The sequence below is a fragment of the Musa acuminata genome, chromosome BXJ1-2, assembly GCF_036884655.1.
Source record: "Musa acuminata AAA Group cultivar baxijiao chromosome BXJ1-2, Cavendish_Baxijiao_AAA, whole genome shotgun sequence".
NCBI lineage: Eukaryota > Viridiplantae > Streptophyta > Magnoliopsida > Zingiberales > Musaceae > Musa > Musa acuminata.
This window is the reverse complement of record NC_088328.1, coordinates 21,439,576-21,456,169: the sequence shown is the minus strand read 5'-3', so window position 1 is coordinate 21,456,169 and position 16,594 is coordinate 21,439,576. Positions and strand designations below refer to the sequence as shown.

General features: G+C 41.3%; 2 protein-coding genes across 2 annotated transcripts; one reads left to right on the top strand and one right to left on the bottom strand.

The window, feature by feature from the left end:
• The first annotated feature begins 1,376 nt into the window (after nucleotides 1–1,376).
• LOC103972227 (plasma membrane ATPase 4) lies at nucleotides 1,377–8,056 on the top strand. The gene is made up of 16 exons (XM_009386494.3): nucleotides 1,377–1,652; nucleotides 3,259–3,378; nucleotides 3,454–3,690; nucleotides 3,798–4,559; nucleotides 4,647–4,769; nucleotides 4,857–4,961; nucleotides 5,044–5,188; nucleotides 5,265–5,429; nucleotides 5,517–5,755; nucleotides 5,848–5,880; nucleotides 5,986–6,067; nucleotides 6,150–6,310; nucleotides 6,471–6,644; nucleotides 7,122–7,304; nucleotides 7,393–7,574; nucleotides 7,654–8,056. The coding sequence occupies exons 1-16, from the start codon at nucleotides 1,596–1,598 to the stop codon at nucleotides 7,748–7,750; spliced, it is 2,865 nt and encodes a 954-aa protein (XP_009384769.2). The 5' UTR covers nucleotides 1,377–1,595; the 3' UTR covers nucleotides 7,751–8,056.
• A 6,598-nt stretch (nucleotides 8,057–14,654) lies between these two features.
• LOC135612545 (tricetin 3',4',5'-O-trimethyltransferase-like) lies at nucleotides 14,655–16,237 on the bottom strand. The gene is made up of 4 exons (XM_065108955.1): nucleotides 15,767–16,237; nucleotides 15,346–15,656; nucleotides 15,192–15,259; nucleotides 14,655–14,948 (listed from the first exon to the last, which is right to left on the bottom strand). Exons 1-4 carry the CDS (start codon nucleotides 16,186–16,188, stop codon nucleotides 14,655–14,657), a joined length of 1,095 nt encoding a protein of 364 aa, XP_064965027.1. The 5' UTR covers nucleotides 16,189–16,237.
• Nucleotides 16,238–16,594: the final 357 nt, after the last annotated feature.

Sequence of the window (16,594 nt, the reverse complement as noted above, 5' to 3'; positions counted from 1 at the left end):
AAGCAACATAATATAAAATATATTTTGACCTTGTCTTATATCCTGGTCTAATCTTCTCAAGATGCCCTTTGGCTCTTCTTATCTAATAACAAAAAGAAGATGACCTTTGGCTCATACATAGAATTTGGAAGAAGATGAGGATGGCCTTTCTTCAGTCTATAGTCGATTAGGACATTTGTGGACGCTGCCATCCTTTGGAAGGGCAATCTTTAAGACTACACATATAAAGCTTAGAGATAGATGCATACCAATTCAGCATCTTATATGGATCACATAATAATTGCCTCATTTCTGGTTTGGAATGTGTCCATATATATATATGGTATGATGTTCTCATCATCATCATCATCATCATCAATATCATCAGCACTATATTATGTAAATTTTTTTTATTAAATACCTAAAATATGTAAATTTCACATATTTCAAAAAGGTATGATGGGCACATTTGTGGTCGGTAGATCACATTTGCTCATAAAAAGAAGAAACATTCAACATAATATATGCTAGCTACATTGCCCCCATTTCCTTATTTCCAACTATTGATATGTGATGTTGAAACTTGTATTTAAATATGGTCTTAAGATGACTTTTTTCCTATTAAATAAAAAGGGTGGGACCCGGCTCCATGTGTATCGGGTCAGATTCCAATAACGTGGACACATGATCACATGGAAATCTTTAATTAGTGTTCCAAAATAACATTAATGACGGCAATAATAATAATAACAACAACATACATCGAGCATCGAGTTGATACTTAATGCGGGACGATCGGACGACGCCCGGCATCACCCTGACGAATCAACGGTTCTGATTCGCCGCGAGACGGCGGACCGCCCTCCCATGAACGTCTCAGACGTCTCCTTGTCGAGGAGACCATCGCAATTATTGCATGATTTCTTACTCGCCGAACCGCCACTTCTATAGTCGCACGCGACCGCGCCCCCTCTCAAAGTCAAATACCAGCCTATAGGTCTGGCCCCCAACTGAAGACCAACGCGGCGGCACCACGTGGCCTCGCTTGCCCTCGGGCCCACCCGCCGCGTAGGGTCGGCCCGCTTTATTTCCTCTAATTAATTTTCCTTGTACCAAATCCCGTGAATGTGTTCGCTTTGCGTAATATGTATAGAATATCACAACCGTTGATTTTAGGTCAAGTTGATCTGAACGGTTTAGTTACGGTCGCAGAAAACAATCCGTGCGGGGAAGGAGGAAGCGATTTTACCGATAGGTGGCGGTGCGCCCCTCGAGGAAGGGCGCCGCGGGCCACCGACAGGTCAGCAGGTAAAACAAGGCAAGCGGCGGGGCCCGCCAATTTTGGGGTCGGGAAGGAGTATAAAAGGCAGCGTCGGAGTCCGCTCCACTTCACCATAAGGGGAAGTTTCCCTTCTCTCTCTCTCTCTCCTCTTTCCGCTTCGCATCTCCTCTGTGAAGTTGAGGGAGGGAGTGAGCGAGAGGGAGAGATCGCTCGTGCGCGAGGGCTTTGGGTAATGGTTGCTTCTTCGACGTCGTAGGGTTTCTTCTCGTGGGGTGGTTGTTGTTGTAGCGTTTCTCCTCGTGGTCGGTGCGCGTACGTCGTGGTGGGAGGAGAGATGGCCGGGGACAAGGCGATCAGCTTGGAAGAGATCAAGAACGAGACAGTGGATCTGGTGAGCGACTCTTACTCCCCCTCTTCTCTCTCTCGGTGGTTCGGTCGGTAGCTTTCGGTGCCATTTTAGGTCGTATATGGGCTTATTTACAGAGCTTTTGATCTTTTTCTCTCTGTTTCTTTCCCTGTAACGATTAGATGATGTTTCCTTGCTTCTGATTACGAAGAAGGGTTTCTTTCTCATTTGTGCAGATCTGTTGTTATCGTAAGGTTACTCTCCGTATTCGACCGTATTAATGAATTTGTTTGACTTAATATTCTATTTCAGATTCCGACAAACTCTCAACGATATGTTTTATTTATTATCATCTTTGCATCGATTTCCACCCCCCCCCTTTTTATGTCTTTCCAAACATACGTCATTTGAGTTCATATAGTTTGAAATCTTGTATCCGCTCTTGTGTTCTTCCTTTGAGATTTCCAATTTCTTCTCCTCCTTCGATCAAGACACGAAAATACGGTAATATTTGTTAAGATTTCATGGTTTGATTTCACTTCTGGGACTCTTCTCTCACTCTTTGAATAAGTTAGTAAGATAAAAAGAGAACTTTCACTGTTACTCTGCTGCTCCTCGTTTGGAATCCGGAGATTTCAAGTACTCCAGTTCGTTCTAGACAGTCCGCTCGTCCGTCTCTCCGCTGACACCTTTGAACTCACATGTCAGTGCTAATTGCGGTTCCCAATTATATTCGGGCGAATTTTTAGAAAAAAAATCTAAATTTTTCGTAGAGTATCGTAATTTTAAATCCCTTTCAGATATTATTTTTTTGAATGATCATCCTATCCTTGGTATCGCCATTCACCTCGTTGGCCGCCACCCTTCGCCCCACCGATTGCCTTTCTGATCACGTACGACTTCGTGTACGGCTAGCTCTGTTGGTGGCCCCGTCCCCTCTCCTTTCTTATCGCCAGTGTTTCTGTGCACGAGGTGGCTCTGTCGATCGCTCCCCTCCTCATCAGGGCAGGTCTCATTGGCTGCCTGTGCCTTCGCACATAGGTTGTCTCGTCGGTCACTTTTCCCCGCGCACAGGGCCTTGTGTTTGGCGAGGGCTGCTCGGACTAGTGTGGGCGCCCACACCCGTGCCTGCGACCCGTCGTGGTGGCGATGTCGGTCCCGCGAATGTAGGGATAAAATAGTTTTTTTATGTGATTAATACAGAATTTTTTAAGTTAAAACGTTCAGTAAAAAAATTTCAAACTTGATTTTTTCCGAGGTTTCGCCCAATATCTTGGAAATAATCTCTTTTCTTGTTCTCGAGATATGATCTTACCCGACTCCCCGTTCGATCCTCGATCAACGTTATGTTCTTTGTTTCGTACGTAGAAAGCCACCGTCCCACAATTAAGACAGGATGGGCCATTATTTGAGATTATTCTTTTTTGGACGTCTGCAATGGACGATTCCGTGGACTCGTTTACAGTTCCGTATCGGTCAGGTTTAGAGGGTCTGGAAAAGATAGGTAAATTAAGAGGCTTTCTGCTGTTGGATGACGCGATTTTGTCTTGAGAACTTTTGCCAAAAAATTATTACGGAAAATTCACTTTTTTTTTTGTTTTGGATCTTTTGTTTCGATTTTGGTCGATGACTTCTTTTCCTTCGATCTCAGGAACGGATTCCGGTCGACGAGGTTTTCGAGCAGCTGAAATGTACGAGGGAAGGTCTCTCGTCAGCGGAAGGAGCCAACCGGCTTCAAATCTTTGGCCCCAACAAACTCGAAGAGAAAAAGGTCGAAATTTTACTCTCTGCTATTGAGTTCATGTTCCTCGAACTGAGAGCTGAACGAGTTTTTTCTGATCTGCAGGAGAGCAAAATCCTCAAGTTTTTGGGCTTCATGTGGAATCCCCTTTCGTGGGTGATGGAGATGGCCGCTGTCATGGCCATCGCCTTGGCCAACGGTGGTGGGAAGCCCCCCGACTGGCAAGACTTCGTCGGGATCGTCGTGTTGCTCGTGATCAACTCCACCATCAGTTTCATCGAAGAGAACAACGCAGGCAATGCTGCGGCCGCCCTAATGGCTGGTCTCGCCCCGAAAACAAAGGTATGGACTGGTTTGAAAAGACGACCTTTTTACATATGATGCTAACGTAATGAGCTCTCTCTGGTTTTTCTTCTCGTTCATCCATCCTGTTGATTTGACGGCTGCAGGTGCTCAGAGATGGCCGATGGAGTGAAGAGGACGCAGCCATTCTGGTTCCTGGTGACATTATCAGCATTAAACTCGGAGATATCGTCCCCGCTGATGCGCGCCTCCTCGACGGGGATCCTCTAAAGATCGACCAGTCTGCGTTGACCGGAGAGTCGCTCCCCGTCACTAAGAATCCGGGAGACGAGGTGTTCTCTGGGTCGACATGCAAACAGGGCGAGATCGAGGCTGTTGTCATTGCCACCGGTGTGCACACTTTCTTCGGAAAGGCAGCCCACCTCGTCGACAGTACAAACCAGGTTGGCCATTTCCAGAAGGTCCTCACGGCCATTGGTAACTTCTGCATCTGCTCTATCGCGGTGGGAATGATCGTCGAGATAATCGTCATGTACCCGATCCAGCATAGAAGATACAGGGATGGGATCGACAATCTCTTGGTTCTCTTGATCGGAGGTATACCGATCGCTATGCCCACCGTCCTGTCGGTGACCATGGCTATTGGGTCGCACAGGCTATCCGAGCAAGGTGCCATCACAAAGAGGATGACCGCAATAGAGGAGATGGCTGGCATGGACGTTCTCTGCAGTGACAAGACCGGCACACTGACGCTTAACAAACTGAGCGTTGACAAGAACCTCATTGAGGTCTTTGCGAAGGGTGTGGATAAGGAGTATGTGGTCTTGTTGGCAGCAAGAGCCTCGAGGACGGAGAATCAGGATGCTATCGATGCTGCCATGGTCGGGATGCTTGCAGACCCAAAGGAGGTCAGTCGATGGATGTGGTTGATGTGTCTACTGCTCACACTTTCTAGTTGACTATGCTGGTTTTGACCTCTACTATCTAATGTACAGGCGAGGGCTGGTATAAGGGAAGTACATTTTCTCCCCTTCAACCCTGTCGACAAAAGAACTGCTCTTACCTATATTGATGCTAATGGCTCCTGGCATCGTGTGAGCAAAGGTGCTCCAGAGCAGGTAATTGGTTCTTGGTATCGTCTTATTAGCCTTTGCTTCTCAAAGTAATCTTATTGGTTCTATGATTAACTTCTCCAATCGGATTAGATCGTTACCCTCTGCAACTGCAAGGAAGATGTCAGGAAGAAGGTTCATGCTATTATTGACAAGTTTGCTGAACGTGGGTTGCGATCACTAGCTGTTGCAAGACAGGTTTACTTTTTCTTCCGGCTATTCAAAATGACATCGGAGTCGATTCCGCAAGACTCACAACAAATTTTTGCCTGTGCTGCAGGAAGTTCCAGAGAGGCACAAGGAGAGCCCAGGGGCGCCATGGCAATTCGTTGGACTGTTACCTCTATTTGATCCCCCAAGGCATGACAGTGCAGAAACAATTCGCAGAGCTCTCAACCTTGGTGTCAATGTGAAGATGATTACTGGTATCTACTTTTTCTTGATTATCATTATATCAACTTGTTTAGTATACTTCTCCTAACATAATTGTTCTATCCTCAGGTGATCAACTCGCTATAGCCAAGGAGACAGGTCGAAGGCTTGGAATGGGAACCAATATGTACCCTTCCTCTTCATTGCTTGGCCAAAATAAAGATGCATCAATTGCTGCACTTCCCGTAGATGAACTGATAGAGAAGGCAGATGGGTTTGCAGGAGTATTTCCGGGTAGGCTTGACCATTTCATTTTTACCGGAATGACAGTTGTGATTCTCGATCTCGGGCAACATATCAATCTTCTTTCATCCTGAACAGAACACAAGTATGAAATTGTGAAGAAGTTGCAGGAGCGGAAGCACATTTGTGGAATGACGGGGGATGGAGTTAATGATGCCCCTGCCTTGAAGAAAGCTGATATTGGAATTGCCGTTGCTGATGCCACAGATGCCGCTAGAGGTGCTTCTGACATTGTCCTGACCGAGCCTGGGCTTAGTGTGATCATCAGTGCTGTGCTCACCAGCCGAGCTATTTTCCAGAGGATGAAGAACTACACAGTCTGTACCGATCAATCAATGATATAGCACCTTTAATTCTCATCGTGGTTTTTACATCACTGACTTGGCTTTATGATCTTGTTCCCCTGCAGATTTATGCCGTCTCCATCACCATACGTATTGTGGTAAGTATTTTACATTGCCACCATGGAGCATGTAATTTTTCGTTTTCCTGATTCATTATGTCCTTCTCTTTATGTTTGGTTCTGATTAGCTCTAAATCCTTGCAGCTCGGTTTTATGCTTATTGCACTAATATGGAAATTTGACTTCTCACCTTTCATGGTTTTGATCATTGCCATTCTAAATGATGGTAAGTTTAGACGACAAACATAGCTTGTTTCATTCTCTTCTTGTTTCTAATCAGAATTTATGTTGCCATTTTGGTATTACAGGTACAATCATGACAATCTCCAAGGACCGCGTGAAGCCATCTCCAATGCCAGATAGTTGGAAGCTGAAAGAGATATTTGCTACTGGCATTGTTTTTGGCAGTTATTTGGCGTTGATGACTGTTATTTTCTTCTGGGCAATGAAAGAAACTGACTTCTTCTCTGTAAGTAATCTTCTTCATCCTCGTCTCACTTGAGAATAAAATGATGAATAAAGTTTTATTATAGCTATGCAGAAGTATGCAATGTGAAATTTGCTTCTGATACAGCAGTCACTGGAAATAAATGGTAAGTATAACATGATCTTTTGGTATATCTTGGCAGGATAAGTTTAAGGTGAGATCGCTGAGGCATAGTGAAGATGAGATGATGTCGGCTTTGTACCTCCAAGTCAGTATCGTTAGCCAGGCACTTATTTTCGTCACTCGATCACGCGGCTGGTGTTTTATTGAACGCCCTGGGCTTCTCTTAGTCACCGCTTTCATAATTGCTCAGCTTGTAAGTTTTTATTTTTTTCCATGTAGCTTTTTTCAGAACATTAATCTCTTAGCCATTCGTGATTTCTGAGCATGTAGTGCTCTTTTTTGCTCTTAATGCCTTTGTCATCAATCTGCTTTTAGGTTCATATTCTAAGATGTATCTTTTGATGCCTTTGTAAAAGGATTATATCTTACTGCGCAGCCTTTTTTGTCACAAGATGTATCTTAAGATTCCTTAGTGTGAAATCATATTTTCTTTGATTGAGGAGCACCATGTGTAGTATAGCAATAAGGGGAAAAGTGCAGCTGGCACAAGCCGGAGACTAAACCCCAAACCTCTCTCTCTCTCTCTGAGGAAGGAGGTGCAGAATTTTCCACCTAGCATGAGAGGCCAAAGAAAGCTTTGATACTTGTGTGTGATGCAAATGCATCATATTCTAAATGTATTATTTTCTGGAACCAATTCTGATCATCCGCGTGTCTGAACTCCTTGCAGGTTGCAACTCTTTTAGCTGTCTATGCTAACTGGGCCTTTGCAAGGATCAAAGGTATCGGATGGGGATGGGCTGGAGTTATCTGGCTTTACAGCATCGTTTTCTTCTTCCCTCTCGACTGGTTCAAGTTCGCTATCCGCTACGTTCTCAGTGGAAAAGCTTGGGATAACCTCCTCGAGAACAAGGTACTAAAATTTCTCGATTTGTATTTGAAGCTGCTGTTTAATCTATATTGTGTCCCTTCGTTGTTGCCAAACTCGTCCAAATTTGCAGACCGCCTTCACTACCAAGAAGGATTACGGTCGGGAAGAGAGGGAAGCTCAGTGGGCTATGGCACAGAGAACTCTGCATGGACTCCAACCCCCTGACACTGCCAACCTCTTCCCAGAGAAGAGCAGCTACCGAGAACTTTCAGAGATTGCTGAGCAAGCCAAACGGCGAGCTGAGATTGCAAGGTACGAGCATGCGCAGAGTAATAGAGTCGGAAAACCTCAGCATGATGCTGACGCCTCCCATGTTCATGGTCATTTGCAGGCTGCGTGAGCTGCACACTCTAAAGGGACACGTGGAATCGGTGTTCAAGCTCAAAGGGCTTGACATCGACAACATCCAGCAGCATTACACAGTATAAGAACCCTACCTGGAGAGCGTCGAATGATGCGAAACGTGCAGATGGAAGCAGGCGTTCTTAGCGTGCGTAGGTCGGAAGAGGAAGATCCTTCATTCATCATGCAGTTGTTGTACTCGTTTTCGCTTTCGAACAATCTCCAACTGATGTAAGCCATGGAAATGGCGTTGCTGTTTGTCAAGATGCAGATATAGATGCAATAATCCAAATCTGCTTCTCTTTTCTGCTTCTGTCACAATCAATCATATTGTTTTCAATTTTATGGAATGATTAAAATATTTTAGATTAATATACAACACGTAAATATAATTCAATTATTTGGGATTTGGTTTTATGGGATGTCGGATTAATAATGCTATTTTACTAGTGGCAGCCTATTGGGCCATGAAATGGACCAGACTGAGGGCTTCCGTGCGATCTCACATTTCTCCCAGTGAACCATAATTCATATAATTATATATATAATCATATATATATATATATATGATTATATATATAATTATATGAATTATGATCTGTACCGTAGATTATGAACGATCTGAGACTTGTTAAATCCTACGACTGATATTAAATCTATCTGTTCGATCTAAACCCCAACGGAGGAATTGAATCTCCAAGCCCTTAGCACGAAGAGACGATCTCTGCTTCTACAGCCAGCGACTCTCTCCAAAGATACGATTGGCGACGGTTGGTGATCGACGCCCCAACACCTCCCCCTTACGCTCTCTCGATCTCTTCCCTCCTCCCTTTCCCGCTGTGCTTTCCCCTCTTCCCTTCTATCATCTCCCTTTCCTAACAACTGACGCTACTCCTTTCACCGGCAACACAACCCCTTTCTTCTTCTCCTTTTCCTGTCTTTCTCAGGCAGTCCCTCCCTCCCTCCCTCCCTTCCTCAGCCGCCACCGCTTGATAGCTTTACTAACTTGTACTTTGAATGGATTACGTTGCATTTCATCCTTTATTTATGTGCATATAGCGTTCTGAGTGTTCTATGTTTGCCAACAACTTTGTATGGACTCTGTTTCCAATAGCTTGGTGGTGGATAGCTTGACCGTCAATAAGCAGATTCGGGTCAAGAACAGTAGCTGTAAGTTTAAAGCATTGATTCCTTTCTGCTCCATCTCTTCTTCTTGCTTGTTTCATCTTAGATCAGATTGGTTGGACTTCAGAGTAGACATGTGTATGGGTGATAGAATGTTTATGACAAGTTACAATCTTGATGCAATTTAAACTTCTCTAACTGATGGGAGAACTGATATTGTTGTTCTAGAAAAAACTTCTATTAGATTTAATAATATGTTCATTAGATCTTAATGTCACTTTGAATGGCATGTGAGAGTATTGATACTACTTGTTTCGAGTGTCTTAGATGTTAATTATACTAGACCATGCTTGATGTTGACTAATGTTGCATTAGATGTTAATACAATATCATTACACTTGTCTTTCCCTCTGATATTTACTTCTCCATTGGTAATTCGGTGTTCTTGTAAACTGATTTTTATGTTGTGTTGTGACTCTTATGCCCCCTCACGCTGAATTGTTTGATGTCACTGCCATTGCTCCATAAATTTTGTGCACTTTTAATGCATGATACTATTTTCTATATTATTACCCTAGTAAGAAGTATTAGTCCTTGTTCTCAACATCAACAGAAATTAAGTTGGACTGAATTTTTGTTTTCTAGATCTTTAGCATCGTAAGATAAGTAATTAGTGCACTGTATATCTTCTTGTACACGTTAACACCTTGTATCTGTTATGAGGTCTCATTCATCTTCTTCTGCAATTGACTGATTAATGCACTGTATATCTTTCTTTGTTCTATTTTTTTGTATCGTTTAATGGTTCTTGTTGAACATAGCCTGGCCATATTCTCGAACCACCCGCCATTTTATAGTTTAATGCACTGTATATCAATTAAATGTTATTATAATTAACATAGGATTGCTTGATCCTAAGGTCGAGTTGAAAAAGTATAAAAAAAAATCCTAATTGTCTTACTCTTGCCTTTGCCATCAATGGAATACCTTGGAGAAGCGATCAATCCTGCTGTTACGAGATCTCATTCTCTTCATTTTGGAGAAAGCAATGAGCCATCTTGCTGTTGATGAGATTCCTGTAATGGCTTTGTTTCACAAGTTCTGAACGGTGGATTACAGATAAGAGGTAGGATCAAGATCCCTTTAATGGCTTTGTTTCATGAGTCAAGCGTGGATTACTGAGAAGAGGTAGGATCAAGTGAGCAAGTTTATTGAGCAGAATATGATGTCTAGCCTTTTTATTAATATGTTTTGTTCACTGGTTAATTATTTTCTTGGATCGTTATAATTCTCTGCATGTGGTTTCTTTCTTATTTAAAATCATGATTTAGGGTTGCTTCTGAAGCAAAATTGTCTATGAATCTCTTCGGTATTCCACTAGAAACTTCTATATATCAATGGACAGATACAAGCACACCTGAATGCAATCATATGGTTGATGCAAATTGATGTTCTCTTTTTTCTTCAAATTATTGTTACTATATTTAAGTAGTTTTAATTGTCGCATGAAGTTTGGATCAAATGGCTGGAATTTGATGATGCTTCTCCTGTTAAACACTTGTTTTATTTGTGTAAAGCCATGATCGTCCATTTCTCTTTGTTGGAGCGCTTTCAGAGCCTAGAATCTGGACAACCTATTGGAACAAGAGTACATTGTTACTAACTTATGTTGGCATGCATTGGATGCTTTGTTTCTCAAATTGCTTGTAAGATGGTATCAAAAATTTACGAGGGCATGCTGATATATGTAGAATTTCTATGACTTCTTCCTGAAATTTTCTACCAATCCATACAGTTAATAGTAAAATAGGTTGCTTTAACTTCAGTTTCAATTTAATACTATTGCTAAGATATTTTTCTTTTTTATATTTACATTATTCATCTTAGTGTGCATGAAGATCTATTATTATTTTTTTATAATTTGTTTCTTACTATTCATATTTTATATGCATGAAAAATTTGTATCATGCAATGGGACACGCTTCATGATCCAAAAGTTATGAACTATTGAAGATGAAGAGGTAAGATTCTTTTTTGTATTAACACACTAAAAAGGAAGAACAAACACATTGGTAGAGAACAATCCAAGAAAATAATGGGCTGGTTACCGGAATTGGTGTTTCTTCAATGCATCTTATGCCTAACCATTCACTATAAATGGTCATTATTGTTTGTGGACTCTCATACAAGAACTTTTTGTTAAGTTGTAGATCACACGCAAGATTTGCTACTTCTTAATTGCTCATGTTTTATCTGTAATCATTTATTAAATATTTTATTTAATAATAATGTAACCATTTTCATTAAGTTCATCATTCATTATAATCAATTTTTTCATTTATTGTGGTTTAAATATTTTTATTTTTCATTCTAAACAAATTATTATTATTAAATATTTTATTTAATATCATTAAAATTCTTCATTATGATCCAAACATTACATATTTGAATTAATTATTGAATGTTATGAGTTGATGATAATAAATGTTCTTGATGTGAGAACATCTATATAAACGAGAGTTTTGACCCTTGGGCTCAACATCTCTTTTAAGTTTAAAGGATTTCCTACACCATCTAAAGCGAGAGTTCTGAGTCAAGAAGTGTCAAAATTCAAGAAGAAACCGTTGTTGGAATTTTTGATAACAATGGCTGGAGGCACACAATTTTGTTTCCGCATTAGTTTTTTCTTGTGTTTCTATTATAATGGTTTAGAAACATATTTTGATATCAAAATTTTTAATGGTTGGTATCAGAGCCAATTGACCTTTGCCTTGATACGAAAGAGTTTTTAATTTTATACCATGAATATGATTTGATTTTGGTTTCTTTTTGAAACTTCTTGATATATTTGATGTTGAAAATATTGATGATATAATATTTTAATATTTGGAGTCGATAAAATGCTCACATTATATATGCATATTTGGTTATATTAATTTATGCTTATGAGTCAATTTTATATGTCCAAAATGTTTAGTGATCCATATAATCTTAATTAATTAAGAATTAGTCACAGCATCCTTAATTAATTAAAATTATATAAAAAGTTAAAATAAGGATCACATAAGTAAGTAGACACCATAACTGATTATATTCAATATAATAATTATTATCCCATAGAATCTTTTATTATATTCATATAATTAATCAGGATAAAATATTATATTATTTTCATAATTTACCCACGGGAATTATGAATTGGAATATAATTTGATAGTTTTATCATAAAGATTATTTGAATATATTTGAATTAAAATTTTAGCTCACATACAATTTTTATGTCATGAGATTCATATTTTTGGCATGTTTCACATTGGTTAAACATGCAATTTAAACTATTAAGCCTTAAATTTTAACATAAACATGTTTGATTTTATACAGTTTCTCAAACTGTTAATTTCTCTGATATTCGATGTGATATTTCCGAACTTAGTTGTGATAACTAAAAGATATTGAAGGAGAGGATTCTTCTCCATTTACGGTGGGTGGATATTGATTATGCTATTAGGAAAAACGAACCACCTACAGTCATTAATATCAGTACTCCAACTGAGGTCGCATTATATGAGTGATGTGAGCGATCTAATCGGCTCAGCGTAATGTTTATTAAAACTAAAGACAACTGCTGGCATATGTGGTTCTGTTGACCAACATGAGAAGGTTTGAGACTTGCAGCAAGCTATCGATGAACAATTCGTCACTTCGGAAAAGGCACTAGCTAGTACCCTAATAATGAAATTCTTATCTCTTAGACTCACCAACATAAAGGGTGTGCATGAGCATATGATGCAAATGCGAGATATTGAGACTCAACTTAAGAAGCTTGAGGTTAATATGTTAGAATCTTTCCTGGTGCACTATATTATGAACATCCTTCCATCTCAATACGGGTCTTTTAAGATTTTATACAACACACATAAGGACAAATAGTCAATCAATGAATTAATGACCATATGTGTTCAAGAAGAAGAGAGGTTAGTGATGGAACTAGGTGAGAGTACATTGGTGGTAACCATTCACGGGAAGAATAAAATCGACAAAAATCAAGCTAATCAGAAAGCTCATTAGTAACGAAAATGTAAAATACCACCCCAAGCTAATATTAAGAAAGAAGCAAAGTATTTCTTTTGTAAAAAAAAGGGACACATGAAGAAAGAATGCATAAAAGTCCAACAATGACTTGAAAAGAAAGGTAAACCAATCTCGTTTATGTGTTATTAATCTAATATGATTAATGTTATATTAACACCCGGTGGATTGACTCTAGATCAATAATCCATATTGCAAACCCGGTGGATTAATGTTATATTAAAAAATTTCAAACTTGATTTTTTCTGAGAATTCGCCCAATATCTTGAAAATAATCTCTTTTCTTGTTCTCGAGATATGATCTTACCCGACTCCCCGTTCGATCCTCGATCAACGTTATGTTCTTTGTTTCGTACGTAGAAAGCCATCGTCCCACAATTAAGACAGGATGGGCCATTATTTGAGATTATTCTTTTTTGGACGTCTACAATGGATGATTCCATGGAGTCGTTTACAGTTCCATATCGGTCAGGTTTAGAGGGTCTGGAAAAGATAGGTAAATTAAGAGGCTTTCTGCTGTTGGACGACGCGATTTTGTCTTGAGAACTTTTGCCAAAAAATTATTGCGGAAAATTCACTTTTTTTTGTTTTGGATCTTTTGTTTCGATTTTGGTCGATGACTTCTTTTCCTTCGATCTCAGGAACGGATTCCGGTCGACGAGGTTTTCGAGCAGCTGAAATGTACGAGGGAAGGTCTCTCGTCAGCGGAAGGAGCCAACCGGCTTCAAATCTTTGGCCCCAACAAACTCGAAGAGAAAAAGGTCGAAATTTTACTCTCTGCTATTGAGTTCATGTTCCTCGAACTGAGAACTGAACGAGTTTTTCCTGTTATGCAGGAGAGCAAAATCCTCAAGTTTTTGGGCTTCATGTGGAATCCCCTTTCGTGGGTGATGGAGATGGTCGCTGTCATGGCCATCGCCTTGGCCAACGGTGGTGGGAAGCCCCCCGACTGGCAAGACTTCGTCGGGATCGTCGTGTTGCTCGTGATCAACTCCACCATCAGTTTTATCGAAGAGAACAACGCAGGCAATGCTGCGGCCGCTCTAATGGCTGGTCTCGCCCCGAAAACGAAGGTATGGACTGGTTTGAAAAGACGACCTTTTTACATATGATGCTAACGTAATGAGCTCTCTCTGGTTTTTCTTCTCGTTCATCCATCCTGTTGAATTGGTGTTTAACTTAATATATGTTAATTCTAACTAGTTTCACTCACACTTATCATTAATGGATTTTTTGAATGGGTATTTGACTCAATATATGTTATCTTTTTTTTATTTTTTTCAGGAGTTTGGATGTTTCTTGTATTTAATGCTTCTCATGTGTTTATGGTCATGGAATTCACCAAGTAGTATGATAATAATTGCAGTTCAAGTTTCTCTTCTATAAGCTTCATTAGGCAAATGTTAAATAAACTCGTGAGAAGGTTCAATGGATCCCACTGTTCTATTTCTACCAGTCTGCATGCAATTTAGTTGATCCAACTCAATGGACCAATCATCAATCATCTTGTTAATGTCATTTTGTGATCATCTCCATCTCATCATACATTTTTAATTAATACATCATTGTATAAAGGAGAGAGCCCCAAGTGTAGCAAAATCCACTTGTACGTATAAGTCTGGAACCTTATTATAGCAGTGTTAATTTGATACCATAGCCAAACTTATAATTCGGAGGAGGTCCCCCAGTGGAAGAGAGCCGGAAGCAAAACACAAAAGCAAATATCTTCTACTACATCAGCAGCACAGCACATGATATAGATTTTTTGGATCTGATCTACTTGGTGAACTCTATGAGCCAAGCATAAATAGATATGTAAGTGGCTTTGAATCCTACGAACCCAGCTTCTTTCGCCAGTGCCTCTAACTCATACTGTGTCCTCTCTCTTCCTCCAGTGTACGTCATCATTCCCATGTCCAGTTCAAAGATGCCTTGCGAGTTTGAGTATTGCTCCGGACTCATGGGAAGTAGGTATTCCACAAGTATCACCTTCCCTTTCTTTGGAAGTGCCTTCCAACAGTTCTTCAGTATTCTGGCGCACTGCTCGTCAGTCCAGTCGTGAAGAATCCACTGCAATTTCAATTTCATCCCGAGTTATCATATTTTAGTGATGATAGGATGCTAAACCTATTGCAAATTGATGACGATGATGTTCGTGTCATGTGAACATAGATAGCATACGTCTCAAGTTATTTCGAGTGTGTTTGCTTTTATAAGCAAGCTTCAATTGTTGGATATTATGTCTCATGTGATTCCAAGAGTGTTTTTTTAATAGCTACGATCTCAAACATCGAAATGTAATTAACAAGTAACCTTCATGAAGATGGCGTCTCCTCCACTCGGAACGCTCTCAAACATGTCGCCACTGACGTGCTCTACACCTGAAGTCGATGCATCCCAAGTATGTTAGTCTACCTACTAGGTAGGTACTGTAATAGTATCATGTGTCATATAAATGGCGGACGACCTGGGTAGGGTGGTGCGCCGGATATGACGTGAGGGAGATCGAAGTTGATGCCCTTGATGTGCTGATGCCCCGAGGTGATCAAGTGGAGCGTGGCGCCGGTCCCGCCGCCGACGTCGACGAGCACTTTGACGTCGTCGAAGCCGCGGTAGGTCTCCAGCAGTTGCTTAATCAAGATGGTGGAGTGGTTCCTCATGCTGTCATTGAACAGCTTGTTGTACCGTGGATCTTTGCCGTGGTGCTCGAACGCCGTCATCCCGTGAGCCTTCTTGAACGGGATGCCGCCCTCCAACACCGCATCCTTCAAGTAGTAACTGCGAACGTTGACCAAACAAAACCAATCAACTGCGCATTCCTTAATTCTACAAGAGAAGAAAAATACGTGAATGTTGTTGTTGTTGTTGTTGTTGCCTCCTTAGATTACCAGCTCTCCATGGTGATCTTATCATGCATCAACAAGGTAAAAGCGGCCATGGACACGCCGTCCTCGTTCGTGGTCAAGTACTTGCAGACAGGCGCCGCACCGTACTTGCACGCGGGGCGGCCATCGACGCCGCTGGCCTCGACAGACCAACTGAGGATGCCGTTGGCGGCGAGCAAGCGGAGCATCCGGTCCACCATATCGGTCGCCTGAGGGTTTTCGGTGGGCAGCCCCGCCGCGATGTCAGCGGGGCTCAGCATGGTGCCGGGGCCGGCCTTGACGATGGTCTCGAGGAGCTCCAGCTCGATGGCTACTTTAAGAGTCAAGGGAAGGCAGTAGCCCATGGCGAGCCTCATGGCGAACCTGCGCGCTTCCTCCTCCTCCTCCTCTGCGGTCAGCTGCAGCACGTCCTTGGCGGCCTGCATATTGCCGGTTGGAGTGGCTTATAAGTTGGGAGACAGAGAAAGAGTAACAGAGGAAGGGTATAGTCCTTGAATGTGAAACCGGGGAGGAGGAGGTCTATCTTTATACCGTGCAAACCCCTCTGCTACAACAACCTCCATTGAATCCATACCATAATTAGATTAGATGGCAACCTCGGTCGAGTATAAGATGACGGGCAACACACACTCATCTACGCCTTAATATGGCATATATGCAAACCGTGGTCGAAAAATTGTGTTTCGAGGGCATGACAGTGACAGCATGTTCTAGTCATCGATATGTTTCTGCATGATGTTTACCACGAGATATGACATGGTAAAAGGACCATCTTGTGATGACCCCCATACGCCGTCTCTCGAAAATGACTTCACCTCAGGAGCTGCGGAG